This window comes from Podarcis muralis, chromosome 8 (assembly GCF_964188315.1).
Source record: "Podarcis muralis chromosome 8, rPodMur119.hap1.1, whole genome shotgun sequence".
Classification (NCBI taxonomy): Eukaryota; Metazoa; Chordata; class Lepidosauria; order Squamata; family Lacertidae; genus Podarcis; species Podarcis muralis.
The window spans coordinates 48435214-48455421 of record NC_135662.1 but is presented as its reverse complement, the minus strand read 5'-3'; the positions used below and the strand labels follow the sequence as shown (position 1 = coordinate 48455421).

Below are 20208 nucleotides of genomic sequence, written 5' to 3'. Positions count from 1 at the left end.
TCAAAAACAGCGTATGATGCAACATGGCATGTTCCCCTTGAAAACTATTTTTTAAAGCCCGCTAGAATTATTTTAGGTGCACACATGTTCTAGTGATGATCTGAAGGTGCTTTCTGCATTGCAGCCCATGTGCAGTTCAGTTCAGAAAATTCAGATTTGAGGAATTCACACCAGACTTCACATGGCAATGCTGCACACTAGTAAGAACTTACGAGAGAAAGAAGGTGCATGGGTGTGGATGTAGAAAAAGTTAAAAAATCATTGCAAAGTCAGTGTGAAAACAAGAAATATTGGTATGAAACTCTTGCCTCAGCGCATTATAGCACAATCCTATACATGTCTACTCAAAAGCAAGCCCCACTGAGTTCCGCAGGACTTACTTGAAGGTAAGTGGGTACAGGATTGCAGCCTTATTAAATTTGCATTTTTGTTTGATTGTTTTTAAGAAAGCTGTGTGTAAATTGGCTTAGGTTAAGGTTAGTACAGTGGTAGTAGTTAAAAGCATAGCTCAGCTTTGTTGTTATATATTCTAAATACGATGATTTTTCATCTATATTTGTTATCTCAGCATGGTAAATCCATTTCCCTTCACTTTTTAATGGTTGTTTTTAGCTTCCTGACAGAAAGGTCTAAGTGCCTTTCCTTCTATAGTGCTGGTATCTTATTTTATGCCTTGTAGGATGTGGCACTTCATAAACATTATTTTAATGTTCTGCCATTTTGATGGTCACAATAACATTTCAAGTCTTTCGGAGGCATGTCGAAAAGAAAATGAAAGTCCTGTCTGTGCTATAGGCAGCAGAGAGATGACCATCTTTTTCTTAAACCATACTTTATTTTTCAGATGATACTAAAATAATGACAAACCTTTAATTGCCATGATATTTACACTCTTTGGTGATTTGCTAATTCATTGCTTAAAAACGCACTCCCCCCCATCCCCTTTAATTCCCCTCCCTTTTACTGAATTTTCTGATGACAATAAGAATCCAGTATGTTAACTGGCACTTGAATTAAAAATGCAGAACAGCTTGCATATTCTTCAGCAGCATAAAACAATGTTTTGTAGCCTAGTTTGGAACTTTTTTTTTTTTAATCTGCAACAGATGTTGATAAAGGGAAATGTTCTCACCTAAAATTGCAGTTGGCACAAATGGATCTGTCATACATCATAAGCAGGTCAATGCAGAAAAGGCAAAAAGAGAAAGAGAAGTAAATGACCTATAAATGTTCCCAAATTTTCTGCTAGAAAGCCACAAATAAGCAAGTTGTTATAACATGCAAAGCTATTTAGCGCTTTTTGCGTTTGTTTTGTTTTAATTAACAGCACAACCTCAAGAATAATTTCACTGTTAAGTCTGGGGCATGATCCATTCCTGAGTGGGTGGGTCTTTTGAGCACGCTAAAATCAGTAACTGACCAGGTTCCTGAAGGAGAGTAATGGCTGGATGATGTAAGAGAGGCGTGTCCCAGTTTTTTATTCTGTGTAGGGGTCAGAGGTGGCCTTGGGGTGCAGTGAGAAAAGAGGGATCTATTGAGCCCTCTATTGATCCCTTTCATGATGTGTGCAAGTGTGCTTGCATGGGGAAAGACCCTCTATTTCCTAGGAGATTATGATTACTGAAATAAAACAAGCACAGAAATGGTTACCTGGGTAGTAAGAATTAGGAACTGTTGTACTCAGTGTGTTTGTTTTCATTGTAAATGAAGATGGTGAGGATACAGCTGGAAAGAGAAGCACAGTATTCAGGAAAACAAAAGCATTAGTAAGCCACACCGCATTTACAAAAACACCCTTATATGATGAACATAGCAGTAACTGATTAGGTCATTCAAATCTGGTAAAACTGATTTGGTGGAGAAAAATATCCATGAAAAATGGCACTAGACTCCACTAATTTCTTTTATGTTTTATTGGGGCCCTTTGTGCTGTTACCTTTAACATCATCATCTTTTCTCAATAAGACTGAAAATCTAAAGTTATTGAGGGGGGCGGGGAGCCTAAACTACAGCTCCTTCTCACACCAGATTTGCTTGAATTTTCTGAAGAGCAAAGCTGTTGGGATATGAAGATGTACTACGTATTCCTTCCATTGGATTCCTGAGATGATCAGGAAATGTAGGCAGGAACCATGCTATAGCAGCTTCAGAGCTTCTATAGACAATTTTGGAAGAGGATTTAGCTTAAAAGCATTTCTAATTTAGGACGGAATTCTATATCCATTTACTTGGAAGTAAGCCTCATTCAACTCAATGCGACTTCTGAGTGGAGATGGGAGAAAATTTTAATTCAGTTCATATTTAAAGGTGTATCTACCTAATTTGCACTTACTGAAACAATATGTAAATTGAAACATAGCCATCCTTTGAAAGTGACACTTCTATGAATTTTCTAGTCAAGTAATGTGAATAAAAATGCATATATTGGAATGAAGTGTGCACAAAAATGTATATATTAGCAAATATTGCATATAAAAATGCATTTTATTTGGGAAATATAAATATATAGGGGAAAGCTTTTCAAAACTGTGTATATTAGGCAAAATGGCATACAAGAAAATGTATATTAAGATAAATTCACACCACAATACTGATGTACGTTCTGAATTTATTTGTTTTTTTTTAAACCACAAACTAATGTGGAAATGTGGGGATGGGGACCTGCATTTAAGATTGGAAAACTGAGAACCTAAGAGAAATTGAAATCAACAGACTTGCCCATCCTGATATAAATTAGGGCTGCCAGAATTTCCTGGACATATCCGGGATTCATCCTTCGGAAATAGCCTTTGGATGGAATTTCTGACCAACAGCATTTTAATGCTGGACACAAGATACTTGCCTTTGAAGCCTAATGCTTTCGTGTAAACATGAAGCTAGACCACAATAATGTATTCTTTATTGATGCTCCATGTTAATTCATGGAGCATCTTCCTTTTTTGTGGTAGAAAATGAATATTTGTCCATTTCCTGGATAGCCATGTTGGGATTTTCCATTCCACCTTAAGTTGCAGACGTGTGAGATTGTTACATGTCACATATCTGTTTACATTCCAGCACAGTTTGCTAGGAACTTCCATTGTGTACAGCTTTTGCTTTTGACTCTCTCTCTCTCTGAGGAGATGGCAATGAGAGACAACATGGTTTTTTTGTCCTGATTTATGCTTAATAAATCCGTAGCTTGTTAGTATGTTTCCACAAGCCTCATGCCTCTTCTGTTTGCGCAGTTTGCTCTGCTGATATAGTGTGCTCAGGCTTTGAAGTCTGAGTCGCTGATTTACATTGAGCTGGAGGTTGAGGGATCGTCACGGATGGAAGGGCATGATCCAGCTGGGGGCTAGCCACCTGGTTTCTCTAGCCCTGAAGGATGCCGACACATAGTGCCCTCCAGATGTTGTAGACTACAGCTCTCACCATCTCTTATCATTGTTGAGGCTGATGGGAATTGTAGGCAAAAACATCTGGAAAGTGCCATACCAGCTACCCTTGGTTTACGACCTGTGCACTGTTCTGACAGTGGTCAAGAATATACTTTGTATGCAGGAGATCCCATGTTCAATCTCCGGCATCTCCTGTTAAAAGGAAGTCAACTAGCAAGGTTGAGACCTCTGCTTGAGACCTTGGAGGACTGCAGTGTATCAGTGTAGACAATCCCAGGCTAGATGGACAAAAAGCCTGACCTGCTATAGGCAGTTTCCTATATTCGCTGTTCTATCTTGAGGAGAAAAGTGGCACTATTTTATTGGGCAATAATAGCAATATATGAGATTTGAGCTTCTTCTTTTTACTGTCTTTAAGAATTACTCTAGGTATGAGTCCAAAACAATTATTAATTTCATTAATTCCCTTACCCTAGGAAGCCTGAAATATGTCAATTGTAACATTAATTGATGTTTATGACTGACTAAATGGCTGCCCTCCAAACTCATTATGACATTTTTAGAAAGTGGCTAAACTGACATGGGGACATGCAGCTGGTATGAAAGCAATAAAGCCTTCAGCACTGTAAAAATAAAAAAGGAAATTGAATCCAACACCTACTACATTGATGTGTGCTTTTTTTGTGAAAGACAAAAATGCAAACTTATCTTTATTTTATAACAACTATTCTTTTTCACCAGAATGCTTGCTGTGATGTAACGAACAGTGAGACATTCTGGGGCCTATGGATTTTCTATGAGTCAATAATCTGCCCATGGAACTGACTAACAAGTATATTAAGAACCCTTTACACCTCCCTCCCTCCCTCCCTCCCCTGCCTGACAAAAATAAAAAGTGATTGCTGCATCCCAGTGCATTTTAAACTTACATCTCCCATTTAGATTGTGTGTGTCCATGAAAGAGAAAGCCTCATCACAGTTGGTGCCTTGTTCAGTGTAGCTTTTATCCATTGAGTTCACCATCACTGTCATTTCCTGCCGTGTGCTGCTCAATGTCTCTTTCCGCTTTTTAGCCAATTTCCTTAAGGAATGAACATTAGGGAAGAAAGATGATGCCACAGTAAGCAAGCACAGAATTTATCTTTTTATACCAGCTGTCCATTTGGAAATACAACTTTTACTGACAAACCCCCCCCCACATTTAAGTCAATGGTAAAAAACACAATCTTCAATTAAGTTAAAATAAATACTCGCTAAAGAGAAAAGCAGTAAAACGTAAATATAAGCAGATTCATCAAAACACTATAAAATAGTTGCACTTGTTGTATGGATCATTGTATGGATGGGGTGGGGTAAGTGAAATAGAGGTTTTTAGGCCATCAACCCCAGCCAGCACAGCAAATGGTCAGGGAAGATTTCAGTTGTAGTCTAGTAACATATGGGTGCCCACAACTTTTTCATAGCTAACACAGTGGATTCCCCTGAAGGCTTCTGTCACCTCCACTCACAAACGCCTATACATGGGCACACATTGTTAGGCTTATTATCAATGACTTTTTATCACCGTCTTTTTAAGCCATTCAACATGGTAACTATCACTGGATCTTGTGAGTATGCATGGACCTTCTCTTCCCTGCGGTGGTCTCTGATGCTACCTGCATTTGCACCTGAGGAAGTGGGGCAGAGAGCGCTCTACTCAGCCTATGACAAGTATACATCTAGTTGCCTCCCCTGCTCTAAAAGTCTACTGTAACTTATCCATGTCCTTACTGTACAATGTTATACATTGCCCTAGCCCTGCTCTACTCCAGTGGCTGCTGTAGGCAGAGACAGGAAATGCAACGTTTTGTTTTATCATGAGACTGGCAAATTATAGAGGAGGGGGTGAGAGCTATATGTGTGTCTGCTATTACTGCCACCCTTCACACAAAATTTCCAGAGTTAGTGCAGGTTTATATTTTCTGTGAAATAATGAACATTCCGATCAGTTTATAGATAGTGACAGACAGAACTATTAAGCCGGTTAAACTATAAGTATTATAGGGAAAATAGGATATTGGTGAGAGTGAGCTCATGCAACAAGCTTATAATGTTCAATTTCACATGAAATTGAAAAAATATCACTGCACAGTGACATTAAACTATATATCAACACTCTTATCAGGCAACATATTTAAACAAGAATTTGCAGCAGTATTTTGTTAAAACAAGATTTTTAAGCAATGAAATGGTCTGAACTTTGGTGATAAAATTGGTTAAAAGAAAAACACTACTTGCTTACTTCTATAAGGTAAGTAAAACAATATATTTCCCCCCTTGGTGTTCAGGATTCATATGAAGCAGCTGAATAAAGTCATCTAGGAATAAGGAGTTGGGTGTCACCTAGATCTGTCTGCTTTTCAAATTAAGGTGATATAGAACTCCTGATCTGGGGTATGTAAGCAATAACAGACTGGAAGAGGGTCAAAATATTGAAACTCAGTCCCGAATAAACAGAGAGTTCAGCAGCTCTGGAGAGGAACTGTATGTACTCCCTCCTAAGTATGGCAGGCAGTGACTGGAGAGATAGCCGTTTCTTTGGTGACTCCTCATCTTTGGAATGCCTTATTATCATTTCGGGACCAGATAAAAACATTTTGTTTTCCCACATTTTTAAGTCCTAAGCAATCTTTAACTAAGAGCAGTATGATTTTTAGCATGCATTTAAATTGGCTGTTGTTATTTTATTGTTTTGTCTATATTAGCATTACTACTTTCAGTTGCACTTCTTCATTTCTTACTACTCTTGTCAGTCACTCTGGCAACATAAATCTATGTTGAGGGGCAAGATATTAATTATCTTGGGAATCTCAGGTGAGATATCCACACAGTGGAAGTTGTTCCCAGTTCCAGTTACCACATGGAAGCAGCTTAATAATTTACTGTTGCGAAAGATAAGGCTCAGTAAAACAGTTCTAGACAGCTTATAGGCTTTGGCAGATACAGATATACGTATACAGATACATACAAGTACAAGGTATTTCCATTGCTCCAAATAAACTCCAGCAATTCAAGACATAACACTGGACAAGTAACACCAACAGACTGACCACTTACAGATTAACAGACTCACACTACTGTGCTGACATGCATTAATCACAGATATAATCAGGACTCTGGGCCATTACCATAGCAAATGGCTTGGCTAACCTTGTACCTGCGATTAGCTCATCCATGGGGAGAGTTAAACTCCTGAAGGAAATTAACCCCTTCTCATTTCTAGTTACTCCAACAAATTATGGGTGGGATGCACCTAACCAGCCATGTTAGTAGAAGTTCATGTGCAATGACTCCTGCTTGCACAACAGGGCATTCGTCCCTCTCTTCCCCCTGAAACTTTTTTTTGGGGGGAGGAAAACCCCTAAAACAGCATGTGGGAGAAGGGGTATTGTTCTGTCAGGCAAGCTGGGGTGCTTGCACAGATGGAACAACTGGTACCTTTACAGGGTTTCTGATTACATGGAGAGATCCCATGGGTGCACAATGGTACACATGTAGGCTCTATTCAGAACTTCCAATGAACATCTAGAGATCAAAAGCAGGGACAGGAGGAATGATCCCAATTCCTGTCTCCACACATTCAATGAAGGTCTGAAAACCACTTTAGTCCTCCTACGTGTGATTAGCAAATTGATGTTGCTCCTACATGTGATTAGCAAATTGAAAAACCAATCTAAAGAAACATGTTTCCAGTTCACCAATATCTCCAGGTTCTTTTCAAAGCTCCATATAGGGTGTTCTGAACTGCCAACTACAATTCTCAAAAGATGTCAGTCATTTCTAGATGGATGATTGACACAGATCAAGAAAACTTTGTTATATGGCTAGAATCAAGAGTATCTAAAAATGAGAAAGATTTTAGGTCACTATATGATTGGCAAGCAATATGGTATCCAATTATTATATGATTAAAAAGAAAAGTTTTTTTTAATGATGCTTAAATTTGTCATAAAAACACACAATCCAAAATAATGAGTACTTATTTTGTTTCTCTTTGTTCAGGTATTTGTCATATTCTCTTTCAAAATGTTCCTGTATTGAATTCAATTTCTGTTCAAGTACAAAAAGTACAAAATGGCTGAAGTCACCTATCCACCACCTAGAAGCTATTTTAGCTATTCTACAAAATATTGAAATAGAAATTTTAAAAAGAATAAAATCATAAAACCATATATAACAAGGATGTCAACTCTTGGCTCAGGTCACAGGTAAAAATGAATCTAACAGCTATATGCTAGTCAAGGCTGTCCATTTTGAAAGACCACCCCTGATGTTACAATGACTGACATTCTGTTCAAAAACAACCCTGAGCCAGGAAAAAGAATTTGAGGAAAAAAGCATTGAAAACTCTTGGCAGAACTACAGGACAAATATATGAACAGCTCCTATCGGCTATTATTTCTGACTATATTTGATTCTATCATTCCACCTCACCTCCACATTTCCACTCACTCTGTTGGAATATGAACATTACTGAAAACATGCAATGTTGAGCAACTAGTATTAATTTTGACAGGTGTAATTTTTCACAATTGGTCAAAAGCCATTGTTTGCTTTTGACTCTTGGGGGAAATTAGGGTATTTATTTTTGCCTGACTTAACTTGCTATAAAAGTCTCTATTAGTTTGAGGGATGCCATGACTGTTTTTAAGTTTGCTGTCACCACTTTTACCTGAAATTATTTAGGGTAGGCAATATAGCCTTGCAATACTTCACTGGATGACACTCAGATCTACTTTTATATGAATACATTATCTGTTATATCATAATGAGCATACCAACCTTAGTGGGCATAGCCAAATATTTAAAAGAAAAAGACACAGCAGGATAACATTTCAGCAATTTATTAGTGCTGTATACTATGAACAACAGAAAGTACAGATATATTTCATGCAAACCCACATTTTGTAAAGATTGAAGCACTCTCTCCCTCTCTCTGCCATTGGAAATTCACAAAGTGAATCAAGCTAACTTTTTCTTTATGAGTGGTCAGGATTCAAGTAACAGATCCTACTGATTATTGGTCATGGGAGGTGAAAAACCGAGCTTACAATGGGGAAAATGAGAAACTGAAACTATCTATCTCTAAGCAACATACAACATTTGCCAACTATCAATATTTCAGCCACTGCAAATACATTTAATATTAGAGAGTTTTGCTCATTATTTATTATATTATCAAAGTAACCCAGGTGGATAAAAAGGAATCCCATAACTTGTCACCAACCTGACTACAGTGAAGATATAATTACTCCCCACCCACCCGTTTTAGATTTTCTTTAGCCTTGATAATACATAATTTTATAATGGTTCTCTTAAGTACAAGATTGTGCTGCCGGGCCATTTGTATTATGGACCCAAACATCTTCTAAATATCAGCATGATTTATTTATTTAAAACATCTGACCACTGAACCATTTCCATAACAAAGCCAGAATCCAAAGTTCTGGTCAATTATTTCTGCATAACTTAAAAGGTTTTAGATGTTGTAAGGGAAACATATTCTGAAACTGAGCTGTGTTACAAAAGCAGTTTGTGATATGGCATGGTGGTCTGCTATTCCAAACTAAAGTAAAGAAAACTCGTACTGGGTTATTCCAGTCAACGGGGTCAAAGGTTGTAACCAAATTCATCATTTGTATGATCAGACTTGCATGATATACCGTATTTTTCGCTCTATAAGATGCACCAGACCACAAGACACAAGTAGTTTTTTGAGGAGGAAAACAAGAAGAAAAAAATTCTGAATCTCAGAAGCCAGAACAGCAAGAGGGATCGCTGCACAGTGAAAGCAGCAATCCCTCTTCCTGTTCTGGCTTCTGGGATAGCTACGCAGCCTGCATTCGCTCCATAAGACGCACACACATTTTCCCTTATTTTTTAGGAGGGAAAAAGTGAGTCTTATAGAGCAAAAAATACGGTAGTTCAAGTATGCCAGTCTCGGTTGCTTTAATTGTTAACATATACTTTTGTTTTGTTGTATACTGTTTTGAAGGGACGCGGGTGGCGCTGTGGGTAAAAGCCTCAGCGCCTAGGACTTGCCGATCGAAAGGTCGGCGGTTCGAATCCCCGTGGCGGGGTGCGCTCCCATCGCTCGGTCCCAGCACCTGCCAACCTAGCAGTTCGAAAGCACCCCGGGTGCAAGTAGATAAATAGGGACCGCTTACTAGCGGGAAGGTAAACGGCGTTTCCGTGTGCTGCGCTGGCTCGCCAGATGCAGCTTGTCACGCTGGCCACATGACCCGGAAGTGTCTGCGGACAGCACTGGCTCCCGGCCTATAGAGTGAGATGAGCGCACAACCCTAGAGTCTGTCAAAACTGGCCCGTACGGGCAGGGGGGTATATTGCTTTGAAAAGATGGGCACAGAAAATCAGTCTTTATAAATGACAAGAAATACAGAAGAAATAAATCCCTGCAAATGCAAAGGCCCACACTTGATCTACCAGTTCAAGTGTTAGTATTGTTTATGTGACTCAGTCACATTTATTTGTTCCATATATAACGTAACATTCCAATGTGAAATAAATGTCTGTGTCATGAGGTGTTCTGCTTGAGTTGTCTTTCATATATCAAGGCAGTAGAAAAATATAACATTTCAGTTGCATATAAAGTAGAATTACATTTTCCCATTAGTAACAAAAAGTTCATATTTGTCCTATTGCTTTAAAAATGAAGTCTGATATTTGGAAAGTTTGCCTTCTTCACCCTCGTTTTTTCTTACAATATCAAAGAAGCACACTAAAGAGGAAATAAACAGATACCACTGAGGCCTGTTCAGGGGGTAGCTGTGTGATATATAGCAGCAGACAACGTAGGCATGAAAGGTTTTCACTGGCTCTCCTTTATGACAGATTCTGAAATTCTCATCTTGAGACTAATTACCATTTTAGGGGGGAAAGAGACTAATGATTAAAGAGTCCACCTTCTTATTCAGTCATGCTGTCAATTGTATGCAGAGCTTGAAACATATTAAGAGAGGTATGCGCTGTAGGCATCCATCTTCTGTTGCTTTTATGAAGCTAAGTAGGAGGCCTTTTTAAAACTAATGCAAATATATTCGGAGATGTCCTGTGATACACCAAAGCTACATCTGTGAAAAGGCCACCTTTGATCCATATTGTAGGTAACTCAAGGACCCATATGATATGACTCTGTGATAGCACTTCGGAGCTAGAGGTTATATTGATACCTCTAGATGCCACCATGCTTTGTAACCACAATTCAACTCTTTGATTTTATGCTAATATACATATCCTGAATAATTTCAAACACATGTCGCCTTTCTTCTTGTCTCTATGAAAATTGGTTGGTTTCTATGAAAATTCTAACTACAAATGTTTCCCTTTTCCAGACAAAGGACAGTCAATGCTGTGTCATTCACACAATGCCTCAATAAGAGATAAAGTTTGAGCTTAGACTTATGCTGGGCATCTGAATGTACTTTCCACATAGTAAAACTTTGTTGTAGAAGCAGTAATTAAACCTTTCTATAACTGCAAAAGGAAAACTTCTAGCTTTCTGGTCTCTGAAATGACAAATGCCATCATGTTAAAAACTGCCGTGTTATTATATGTAAAGAAAAGGATTTGGTGGCTGCTTCTCCTTTTAGAATTACTTTATAGTTTTCTCAACCGATTAAGAATGGGAAGTCACATCCTTGGGCTTACAAGCGTAATCATAGGTGGCTATATATTTTAAACCATCCAGCATAAATCGCTATCCCAAAATCGTGCAGTAAATTATCTGTAATGCAATAATTCTAAACAAGTGCACCAAAACTCATAGGGAAGTCTTGAAGGGAAAATTCTATGCTGCCCACATTTTGTGGTTGGGCTAGTACACAAAGCACTTAGACCAAGTCAAAATACTTTATATGTTGCCAATTTAGGGTGCACACCATGTGCATACATGCGTGCATACTGACACTTTTATTTCATTATGACCTATTAAATAACAAGTTCAACCTGATTCCATATGGCAACATTTGGTATAATAAGAGCAAGTTTGTATTTTATTGGGGGGGGGGGGGGATCAGTTACATAAATTAGAGCCTTAGCAGTCAGGTAAGATAAAACATGCAGAAAATAAACGTGGAAATGTGTATCCCATTTATTTATCTAAATGAAATCTTTCCAGTCATATTATTTCTGTATTTGCAGAAAAAGATGGTCTCTGACACAGCCATCAACAGACCCTGCCTGTCTTGGAAGAGCTGGATGTCCCTCCCTCTCTCCCTTAATGAGCTGAAGAACACCATCAACACTCAGGCATGTGGCAAAGACGGAATCCCGACAGAAGTGTTGGAAGCCAGATCCATTTCCCCCTCACGACACACCTCCGTGGCCTCCTCTTGTGGTGTTGGGAACAGGGATTCGTGCCACAAGACATGCATGACTCCAGCATTGTGACCTTCTCCAAGAACAAAGGTGACCGCCATGACTGTAACAATGATTGTGGGATCTCCCTGCTGAGTACAGTGGGGAAAACCTTCTCCTGTGTAGTTCTCTACAGAGTAGTGTCACTTGCTGACTGGGTCTATCTAGAGTCATAATGTGGCTTTTGAGCTCAGAGATCAACAGTCAACATGATTTTCTCACTGCACCAGCTGCAGTAGAAATGCCGAGAGAAGAGATGTCCCTTGAACCTCACCTACTTAAACCTGACAAAGGCTTTTGATCTTGTCAGTTAAAAGGACTCTTCACACTGCTCAACAAGATAGAATGCCCACCTAACCTTCACAAGATGATTGTGTCCTTCCATGAGAATATGTGCAGCACCGTCCAATATGACGGCTCATACTCAAATGCCTTCCCTATAAACAGCAGTGTAATATAGGGCTGTGTTGTTGCCGTGATTCTCTTTGACATATTAATAGTTCTCCCTGTTGCTCTCTTATGGCTTCAACTTGGCTGAAGCAGGTGCGTACATCCATTCAAGGAGCGACAGGGGTCTATTCAACTTGGTATGTCTTCAAGCCAAAAGTGCAGGGAGCCCTTTTCTGAGAGATGTTGAGGGGGGCAGGTAAGCCCCACCCTGCATAATCGATCACAATGCACACACACCATTTGAATTACAGTGCCCATCAACTTGGGGGGTGGGTCATCCTCCTCAAATATTTTATGGGGGATCTGAAAAGACCTTGGCTCCTAGGACTTGGCTCCTATGCCTGGTAGATACAGTTGGGACAACTTAATCTAACACAACACTATGTGCTGGTAATGATACTTATTTGTTTAGCGGAGGAGTTGAGCAGAAGCATCTATGAAGCCTCTGAGTCAGTGGAAATGTATTAATAATGATTGTGGATGACAGGAGAAAGACTGGGCTATTTTTTGGGGGGGGGAGGGGCTTAGAAACTTCGGAGGGGTGTGCCGCACTTCGTCCAACAGAGAAGCCTTCACTGCTACCAAGCACTGGCCTGGCATTAAGGAATAACACAACCCACAGTGACAGAGGGCTCACACTCACCAAGGACTAGCATGCAGGACATTTGCCTAATTCCTCCTTCCGTTCAATGACTGACTCAGTCAATCAGGTGTTCCTCCCCCTATATAACATCCACACAATGCTCAAAACATACGATGCCAGCAAGAAAACAGTGATAAAACTGAAAGTAGCCACAGGCTTAATATATGATCACGTAAATAGCCAAGACAGAGATAATTTTAAACAGCACCTATGCAGCAGCCGTATTTTGAGGAATCCTGAGGAATCCCTCATGTGCATATAGTTTCATGTACACCAACCTTGCCTTCCAATTGGCATTACAAACCCAAAATGTGTAACTGTTAATCTATTGTTTATTCAATGCCACCGACAGAAGTTAATAGATGGTTATAAACTAATTGAGTGTGTCTGTACTGTTATCTGCTCATTCATCTCACTTTTTCAATTTAGCTTCGTTAGTGTTCCATATGGTACAGTGGCCCTGCTGCTTGGAGCAGCCATTCTCCACAAAAAAAGCCCTTCTAACAACAGGAAGCTAATAGTTTAACTGTTCCTCTAAATTTGTTTGACAAAACTGACATTTAGCGCATCATGTCACGTTGTCAGTAATCTGCAATTTACCCCTAGGCAGTCAGTGGATGCTCGTTTTATTTACTTCTCATAGTTAAGAGCGTAATTAATATTCCACTCTGAAACAAAGATTAGAGATTTGACAAACATTGTAATTTAAATTCTCCATTATAGCAAACATTAAAATCAAGCATCTTCTATATGCGCCATTACGTAAATGACACGTGTAGCTGTAATTTAACTTTTTAGATTTTAATACCACAAACTAATTTCTGCTGTCAGTTTAATGAGTTGGAAAACACAAATCTTAGCACTCTTGCACAGACTAATAGTTAAATTAGAGGGAGAGCATGGTTTGGTTATTTTAACTCTTTAACTATCCTATGCAAGACTATAAATTATGGAGGGATATTACATTAAAATGTTTTAGCTGCTAAATGGGTACAATTTACAAAGAGCTCAGGAGTAACTGCTAAGGCAACATTTCTATATTTTGTTCTATATTACTGTGACTTTGATAAGAAAATAAAGAATAGACTGAGGGTCTTTTACAACAGAGTATGATGGCCGCTGTTCACTTAGAATTCCAGCAAGCACACACATACATTTAAGTCAAGGGCATTAGGAACATAGAAAGCTACTTTCTATAAAGCCAGTCCACTGGCCCACCTAGTCTTTTGAAACTGTATCTGGAGATGCTAGTGATTGTGCCTGGAGCACCTGCATGGAATGCATGTGCTAATACCACATTGTGTAGTAATGAGTCTATAGTGTGTGAGTGCTGTTCATTGAAGAAATCTACTAAATACCACAACAATTATATAGTGTCAGTAATGACTTTGTCATAGCAACATATTACCAGAATTCACTATGAAAACTCATGGGGGGGGGAGAGATTATTATACAAAGTCCAAATTAACACATAACATTTTAAAACAATTTAAAACACACACACACCCCAAATAAAAATAAAACAACACCCAATAGAAATAATAAGCTTTCCCATACCCAACCTCAAGGGCCTGCTAGGCAAATTGCATATTCTCTCCATTATCCTATGGTTTGGTGTTAGCTTGATTCACATCCAGGACTGACTTTTCCATTCCAAGGCCACCCTGGCATTGGGATAACATATGTTATGAGTTTGGAGGAGGTGGCGGAACTGGTTAAGTACCGTATCTACTCGTGTATAAGCCGAGTTTTTCAGCACATTTTTAATGCTGAAAAAGCCCCCCTCGGCTTATACTCGAGTGAGGGTCCCACTTACTGTTTGCTGCCACCACTCTGCCAAGCGCTGCTCCTGTGCCTGCCCTTGCAGCGGCAGAGGCTGTTGTCAATGGCGCCTTTGCCACTGTCAGCATTTCCCACCCTAGGAGTCAATATGTTTTCCCAGTTTTTTTGTGGTAAAATTAGGTGCCTTGGCTTATATTTGGGTTGGCTTATACTCGAGTATATATGGTGTCCCTTTGTGGATAAAGACCAGCAGAACAATTTAAGAGCTGGGTTGCAAGAAGCTGCATCTAAGATGGCAAAGAAGCAACAAGGGGGACTAGGGAGAATGGCTGTGTGAGTGAGCAAAAGAGCTGGGGAGAGCTGCTGCGAAGCTCAGGACATAGAGACATGTTTAGTTATGTGCTGCTCTGTGCTGGTCTCTGAGGCTGCCCTGATAACAGCATGGGGAAAAAATATATGTTGGGGTGTTATTTATTATTAAGTTGTTGTTGGCATCCATCTGTCTTGAGAGATGGAAGTGAGTGCCACTGGGGGTAAAGCCAAACTGCTGGAGTGCCTCCTGTGGCTGTAGAGACCAATATGGGAGAAACATGTTTTATTGCTGCTGGGCCAGATGAAGGCGTCTGGTTTTGCTGTTAAAGATGCACCACAGCATTTATTCTCTTTGCACTATTATTATTATTATTATTATTATTATTATTATTATTATTATTATTATTATTTTCTACACCACCCTTTACCCAAGGATTACAAGACGATTTACAACATAAAAATGCAAAAATAATACAACAAAAAAAATCACCAAGCAATACCCCTCGACAGTTTATAAGGTCATAGTTTGTTTTTGACCAAACTGCGGGAGGTAGTGGAGGACAGAGGTGCCTGGCGTGCTCTGGTCCATGGGGTCACGAAGAGTCGGACACGACTAAACGACTAAACAACAACAAGTTTGTTTAATTAGCCAAAGGCCTGGGAAAAGAGGCATGTTTTGCTTAGCACCTAAAGATATGGAACAAAGGCGCCAGGTGAGCCTCCCTGGGGAGAGCATTCCACAAATGGGGAGCCACTGTAGAGAACACCTGTTCTTGTGTTGCCACTCTCCAGACCTCTCGCTGAGGAAGCAGATGAAAAAGGGCCTCAGATGATGATCACAGGGTCCAGTTTGGTTCATATGGGGAGGGGCGGTCCTTGAGGTATTGTGGTCTTAACCCAATTTTTAAGGCTTTATAGGTCAAAACTAACACCTTTTTATGTACAATGTATCACATCAAATGTAAAAAATGACTATATGACTTGTGAAAAGACAATTCACAGTTTTTGGTGAACCATGAAAATCTTTTTTAAAAATTATTAAAAAACCAAACCAACCCAGCACTTTGAATTGTTCCTGGAGTGCAGTTAGAGAGTAATCCTGAGAGCCCCTCCATTGAGTAATCCTGAGAGCCCCTTAACCTGAGGTTAAGAACTTCATTTGTTCTGGAGGTCCGTTCTTAACCTGAAACTGTTCTTAACATGAGGTACCACTTTAGTTAATGGGGCTTCCTGCTGCTGCTGCCGGGCGATTTCTGTTCTCATCCTGAAGCAAAGTTCTTAACCCGAGGTACTATTTCTGGGTTAGTGGAGTCTGTAACCTGAAGCGTATGTAACCTGAAGCCTCTGTAACGTGAGGTACCACTGTAGTCTCAGGTTGTATGTATGTGCAAATAAACCATATATCATAAAGCCACCACAATCTCCGCTGTGCCTCTTTGTCCAGACACCTGTATAAAGCTTGCCTGGAATCTAACACTGCTGTAGAGATTGTCGGTGGCATGTATCAATCCTGAACCCAACCTCCAGCCACACAACAGATAAAACAATATAGTCCCCCAGTGCAAAATTACAACAAAAATCCATATCCAAAATGCTTGCCTCCATTTGAAAAATGATTCCAGCTTCCAAGTTGGTCCATATTATTTATACCAATGATGGTTTCTCTTGCAAGGTTAAGTGACAATGAGGCCATATAGACAGATTGGGGAAGTCTAGGCGCCTCTCAGGAAAACAAATGGACTACAGCTCTAATTTATGGTAATTTGGGCTGGAATTCCAGCTTCATAAATTTTGTGCGACTGATTAAAATTATTATTATGTAGAACACCTCTAGGCAACTGTACTGGCTCATTAAACACGGAAGCCTGAAATTATCTGCTCTGTAAGAAGTGTGTGTGTGTGTGTGTGTGTGTGTGTGAGAGAGAGAGAGAGAGAGAGAGAGAGAGAGAATGAGAATGAGAATATTAAGCAGCAGGAGGGAAAGAGTTGGAAATATTTTCAAACCTTTTCCTCAGTCAATCTTGAGACACACCCACAAAGAACACAGACTTGACAAAGAGGCTGCTGTGTCTCTCTCTTCTCAATCTATGCTAGTGAGAAGCTACTGACTCTCCTGACTCCTGCACAAGACTTCATTAGTCACTGCCAACTTCAATCTGTTTCAGTTGTTTTACATTCAATTCCCAAAGGAAGAACACTCTCCCCAGTGATCACAGCGGGCTAAACTTATGAAAGATGAACTGGCTCATTTTGTAATAGATCTCGACTCATTCTACCAGCTCCAAATTGGGGGGGGGGGGAAGACACACACCCTATAAATATTATTAAAAGGAAGGGGTGTGTGCTCAAATATATGCAGTGGACAGTTTCATTAACTATGAACCCCGAAATTTGTTATTCCCTCCAAGCCAGTTCCAAAGCTTTTCAGGCATTTTGCAGCATGAACCCCATGTTTTGCAGCACTCTCACACTGAGTAACTGATACAGCAAACCAGAGTTCGCAGTTCATACACAGAAATCCAACAGTGTCCTATTCACTCAAAACTGGTGCCAAAGTTTTGCAATCGTTTTGCATAGGTTTTCAGTGAAAACCCCACATTTTGTGGTGCCCCCAAACTGAGTAAATGATGCTCACACTGGGATCATAGGTATTAAAATGAAACTCAAAACCACCTGATTCACTCCAAACGGTTGCCAAAGTTTTGCAGCATTTTGCAGCGAAAACCCCATGTTTCACAGTGCCCCCCAAAACACAGCAAGTAAATACATCAAACCAGGCTTCAAAGTTAATGCCACTCTAGTTAACAGCACTCAAATTCCCACATTGTCTAATTTACTCCAAACCAGTGCCAAAGTTTTGCAATTCTTTTGTTACAGTTTACAGAGCAAACCCCATGTTTGTCATGTCTCCAAAACTGAGTTATTGATACTCAAACCAGGGGTCATAAGTAACACCCCAAAATGCAACATTTGGTGACTTGCATACTTCTGACTTACTGGGATTTTAAAAAATTATTATTACTTGTAGAAAACAAAAATACATACCAAATGAAAGTAAGTACCTGTACAGTTCTGTTTAAAGTTACCAAGTTTTATACAATCATTAAACACAACCCAAGCAGTCAACATAACCACAAAAAAACTGAAATGGAGCCAAAGCTTAAAAACAAACCAACATCCGTCTCAAAATTGATTGTAAACATTTCTGCTATTAGGCGATCTTAAGGAATCAGCCCAGCATCAGAGTTGTATGCAACTGAAGAGTTATATGCAACAAATTTATGTTTTGGGGAATTCCAAAGGCTTGGGCAAACCAATCAGCCTCTCAAATGAACCCTTCTATGGCTGTCAGTGTAGTGGTCTTGGCATATTAATTTATAAAGGGAGATTGTGTCCTTTTTCAGTCAGCTAAGGGAATTTTCCTGAGCGTGGCCCTTAGGTCTAATTCAGCTACAGCTTGGCTACTTTTTGATAAAAGGTCATGTTTAATTTTTTTCTAGGGACAAGAAAATCTTATAAAAATCACACCAACAGTTTCTATTCTTAAGTGGATTGGTGGAGATAATCATGTGGCAGAAACCTATCAAGCTTACTGCTCATACAATGATCACTGACATGCTTTTTGGGTTTTGTGTAGCTTTTTCTTTAGCAGTCTTGTGGTGGCAAAACAGCTGTATATCTGTTGATATCTCATTGTAAGTCTGTCATCACATCTAGATACAAGGTTTTAGTCCACTTCTGTAAATGATATAAAATATTTCTCTTTAAAAGTAATCCTGAATCATGTTCATTACTTCCCCCTTTTATTCACCTACTTGGAATGTACAATGGTATCTCTAGTTACGAACTTAGAATCATAGAATCATAGAATCATAGAGTTGGAAGAGACCACAAGGGCCATCGAGTCCAACCCCCTGCCAAGCAGGAAACACCATCAGAGCACTCCTGACATATGGCTGTCAAGCCTCTGCTTAAAGACCTCCAAAGAAGGAGACTCCACCACACTCCTTGGCAGCAAATTCCACTGTCGAACAGCTCTTACTGTCAGGAAGTTCTTCCTAATGTTTAGGTGGAATCTTCTTTCTTGTAGTTTGGATCCATTGCTCCGTGTCCGCTTCTCTGGAGCAGCAGAAAACAACTTTTCTCCCTCCTCTATGTGACATCCTTTTATATATTTGAACATGGCTATCATATCACCCCTTAACCTCCTCTTCTCCAGGCTAAACATGCCCAGCTCCCTTAGCCGTTCCTCATAAGGCATCGTTTCCAGGCCTTTGACCATTTTGGTTGCCCTCCTCTGGACACGTTCCAGTTTGTCAGTGTCCTTCTTGAACTGTGGTGCCCAGAACTGGACACAGTACTCCAGGTGAGGTCTGACCAGAGCAGAATACAGTGGCACTATTACTTCCCTTGATCTAGATGCTATACTCCTATTGATGCAGCCCAGAATTGCATTGGCTTTTTTAGCTGCCGCGTCACACTGTTGGCTCATGTCAAGTTTGTGGTCAACCAAGACTCCTAGATCCTTTTCACATGTACTGCTCTCAAGCCAGGTGTCACCCATCTTGTATTTGTGCCTCTCATTTTTTTTGCCCAAGTGCAATACTTTACATTTCTCCCTGTTAAAATTCATCTTGTTTGTTTTGGCCCAGTTCTCTAATCTGTCAAGGTCGTTTTGAAGTGTGATCCTGTCCTCTGGGGTGTTAGCCACCCCTCCCAGTTTGGTGTCATCTGCAAATTTGATCAGGATGCCCTTGAGTCCATCATCCAAGTCGTTGATAAAGATGTTGAATAAGACCGGGCCCAAGACAGAACCCTGTGGCACCCCACTAGTCACTCTTCTCCAGGATGAATAGGAACCATTGATGAGCACCCTTTGGGTTCGGTCAGTCAGCCAGTTACAAATCCACTGAGTGGTAGCATAGCCAAGTCCGCATTTTACCAGCTTCTTTACAAGAATATCATGGGGCACCTTATCAAATGCCTTGCTGAAATCAAGGTAGGCTACATCCACTGCGTTCCCTTCATCTACCAGGCTTGTAATTCTGTCAAAAAACGAGATCAGGTTAGTCTGACATGACTTATTTTTTAGAAATCCATGCTGACTATTGGTGATCACAGCATTCCTTTCTAGGTGCTCACAGACTGTTTGCTTAATGATCTGCTCCAGAATCTTCCCTGGTATTGATGTCAGACTGACTGGGCGGTAATTATTTGGGTCCTCTC

General features: G+C 39.9%; 1 protein-coding gene across 15 annotated transcripts in view; it reads right to left on the bottom strand.

Annotated features, from left to right (window-relative positions):
- Positions 1-20208, bottom strand: part of PTPRM (protein tyrosine phosphatase receptor type M) — a 409846-nt gene that overhangs the window by 85619 nt on the left and 304019 nt on the right. For 8 of the 15 annotated variants that reach the window (XM_028737325.2, XM_077933147.1, XM_077933148.1 and 5 more), the window contains 3 exons: positions 4310-4461; positions 1651-1725; positions 1133-1159 (listed from right to left, as the gene is read on the bottom strand). In XM_028737325.2, the coding sequence (XP_028593158.1) occupies positions 1133-1159; positions 1651-1725; positions 4310-4461 (254 nt within the window). The remainder of the gene's footprint in view (positions 1-1132; positions 1160-1650; positions 1726-4309; positions 4462-20208) is intronic. The other 7 variants (XM_028737329.2, XM_077933149.1, XM_028737337.2 and 4 more) reach the window with 2 other exon arrangements.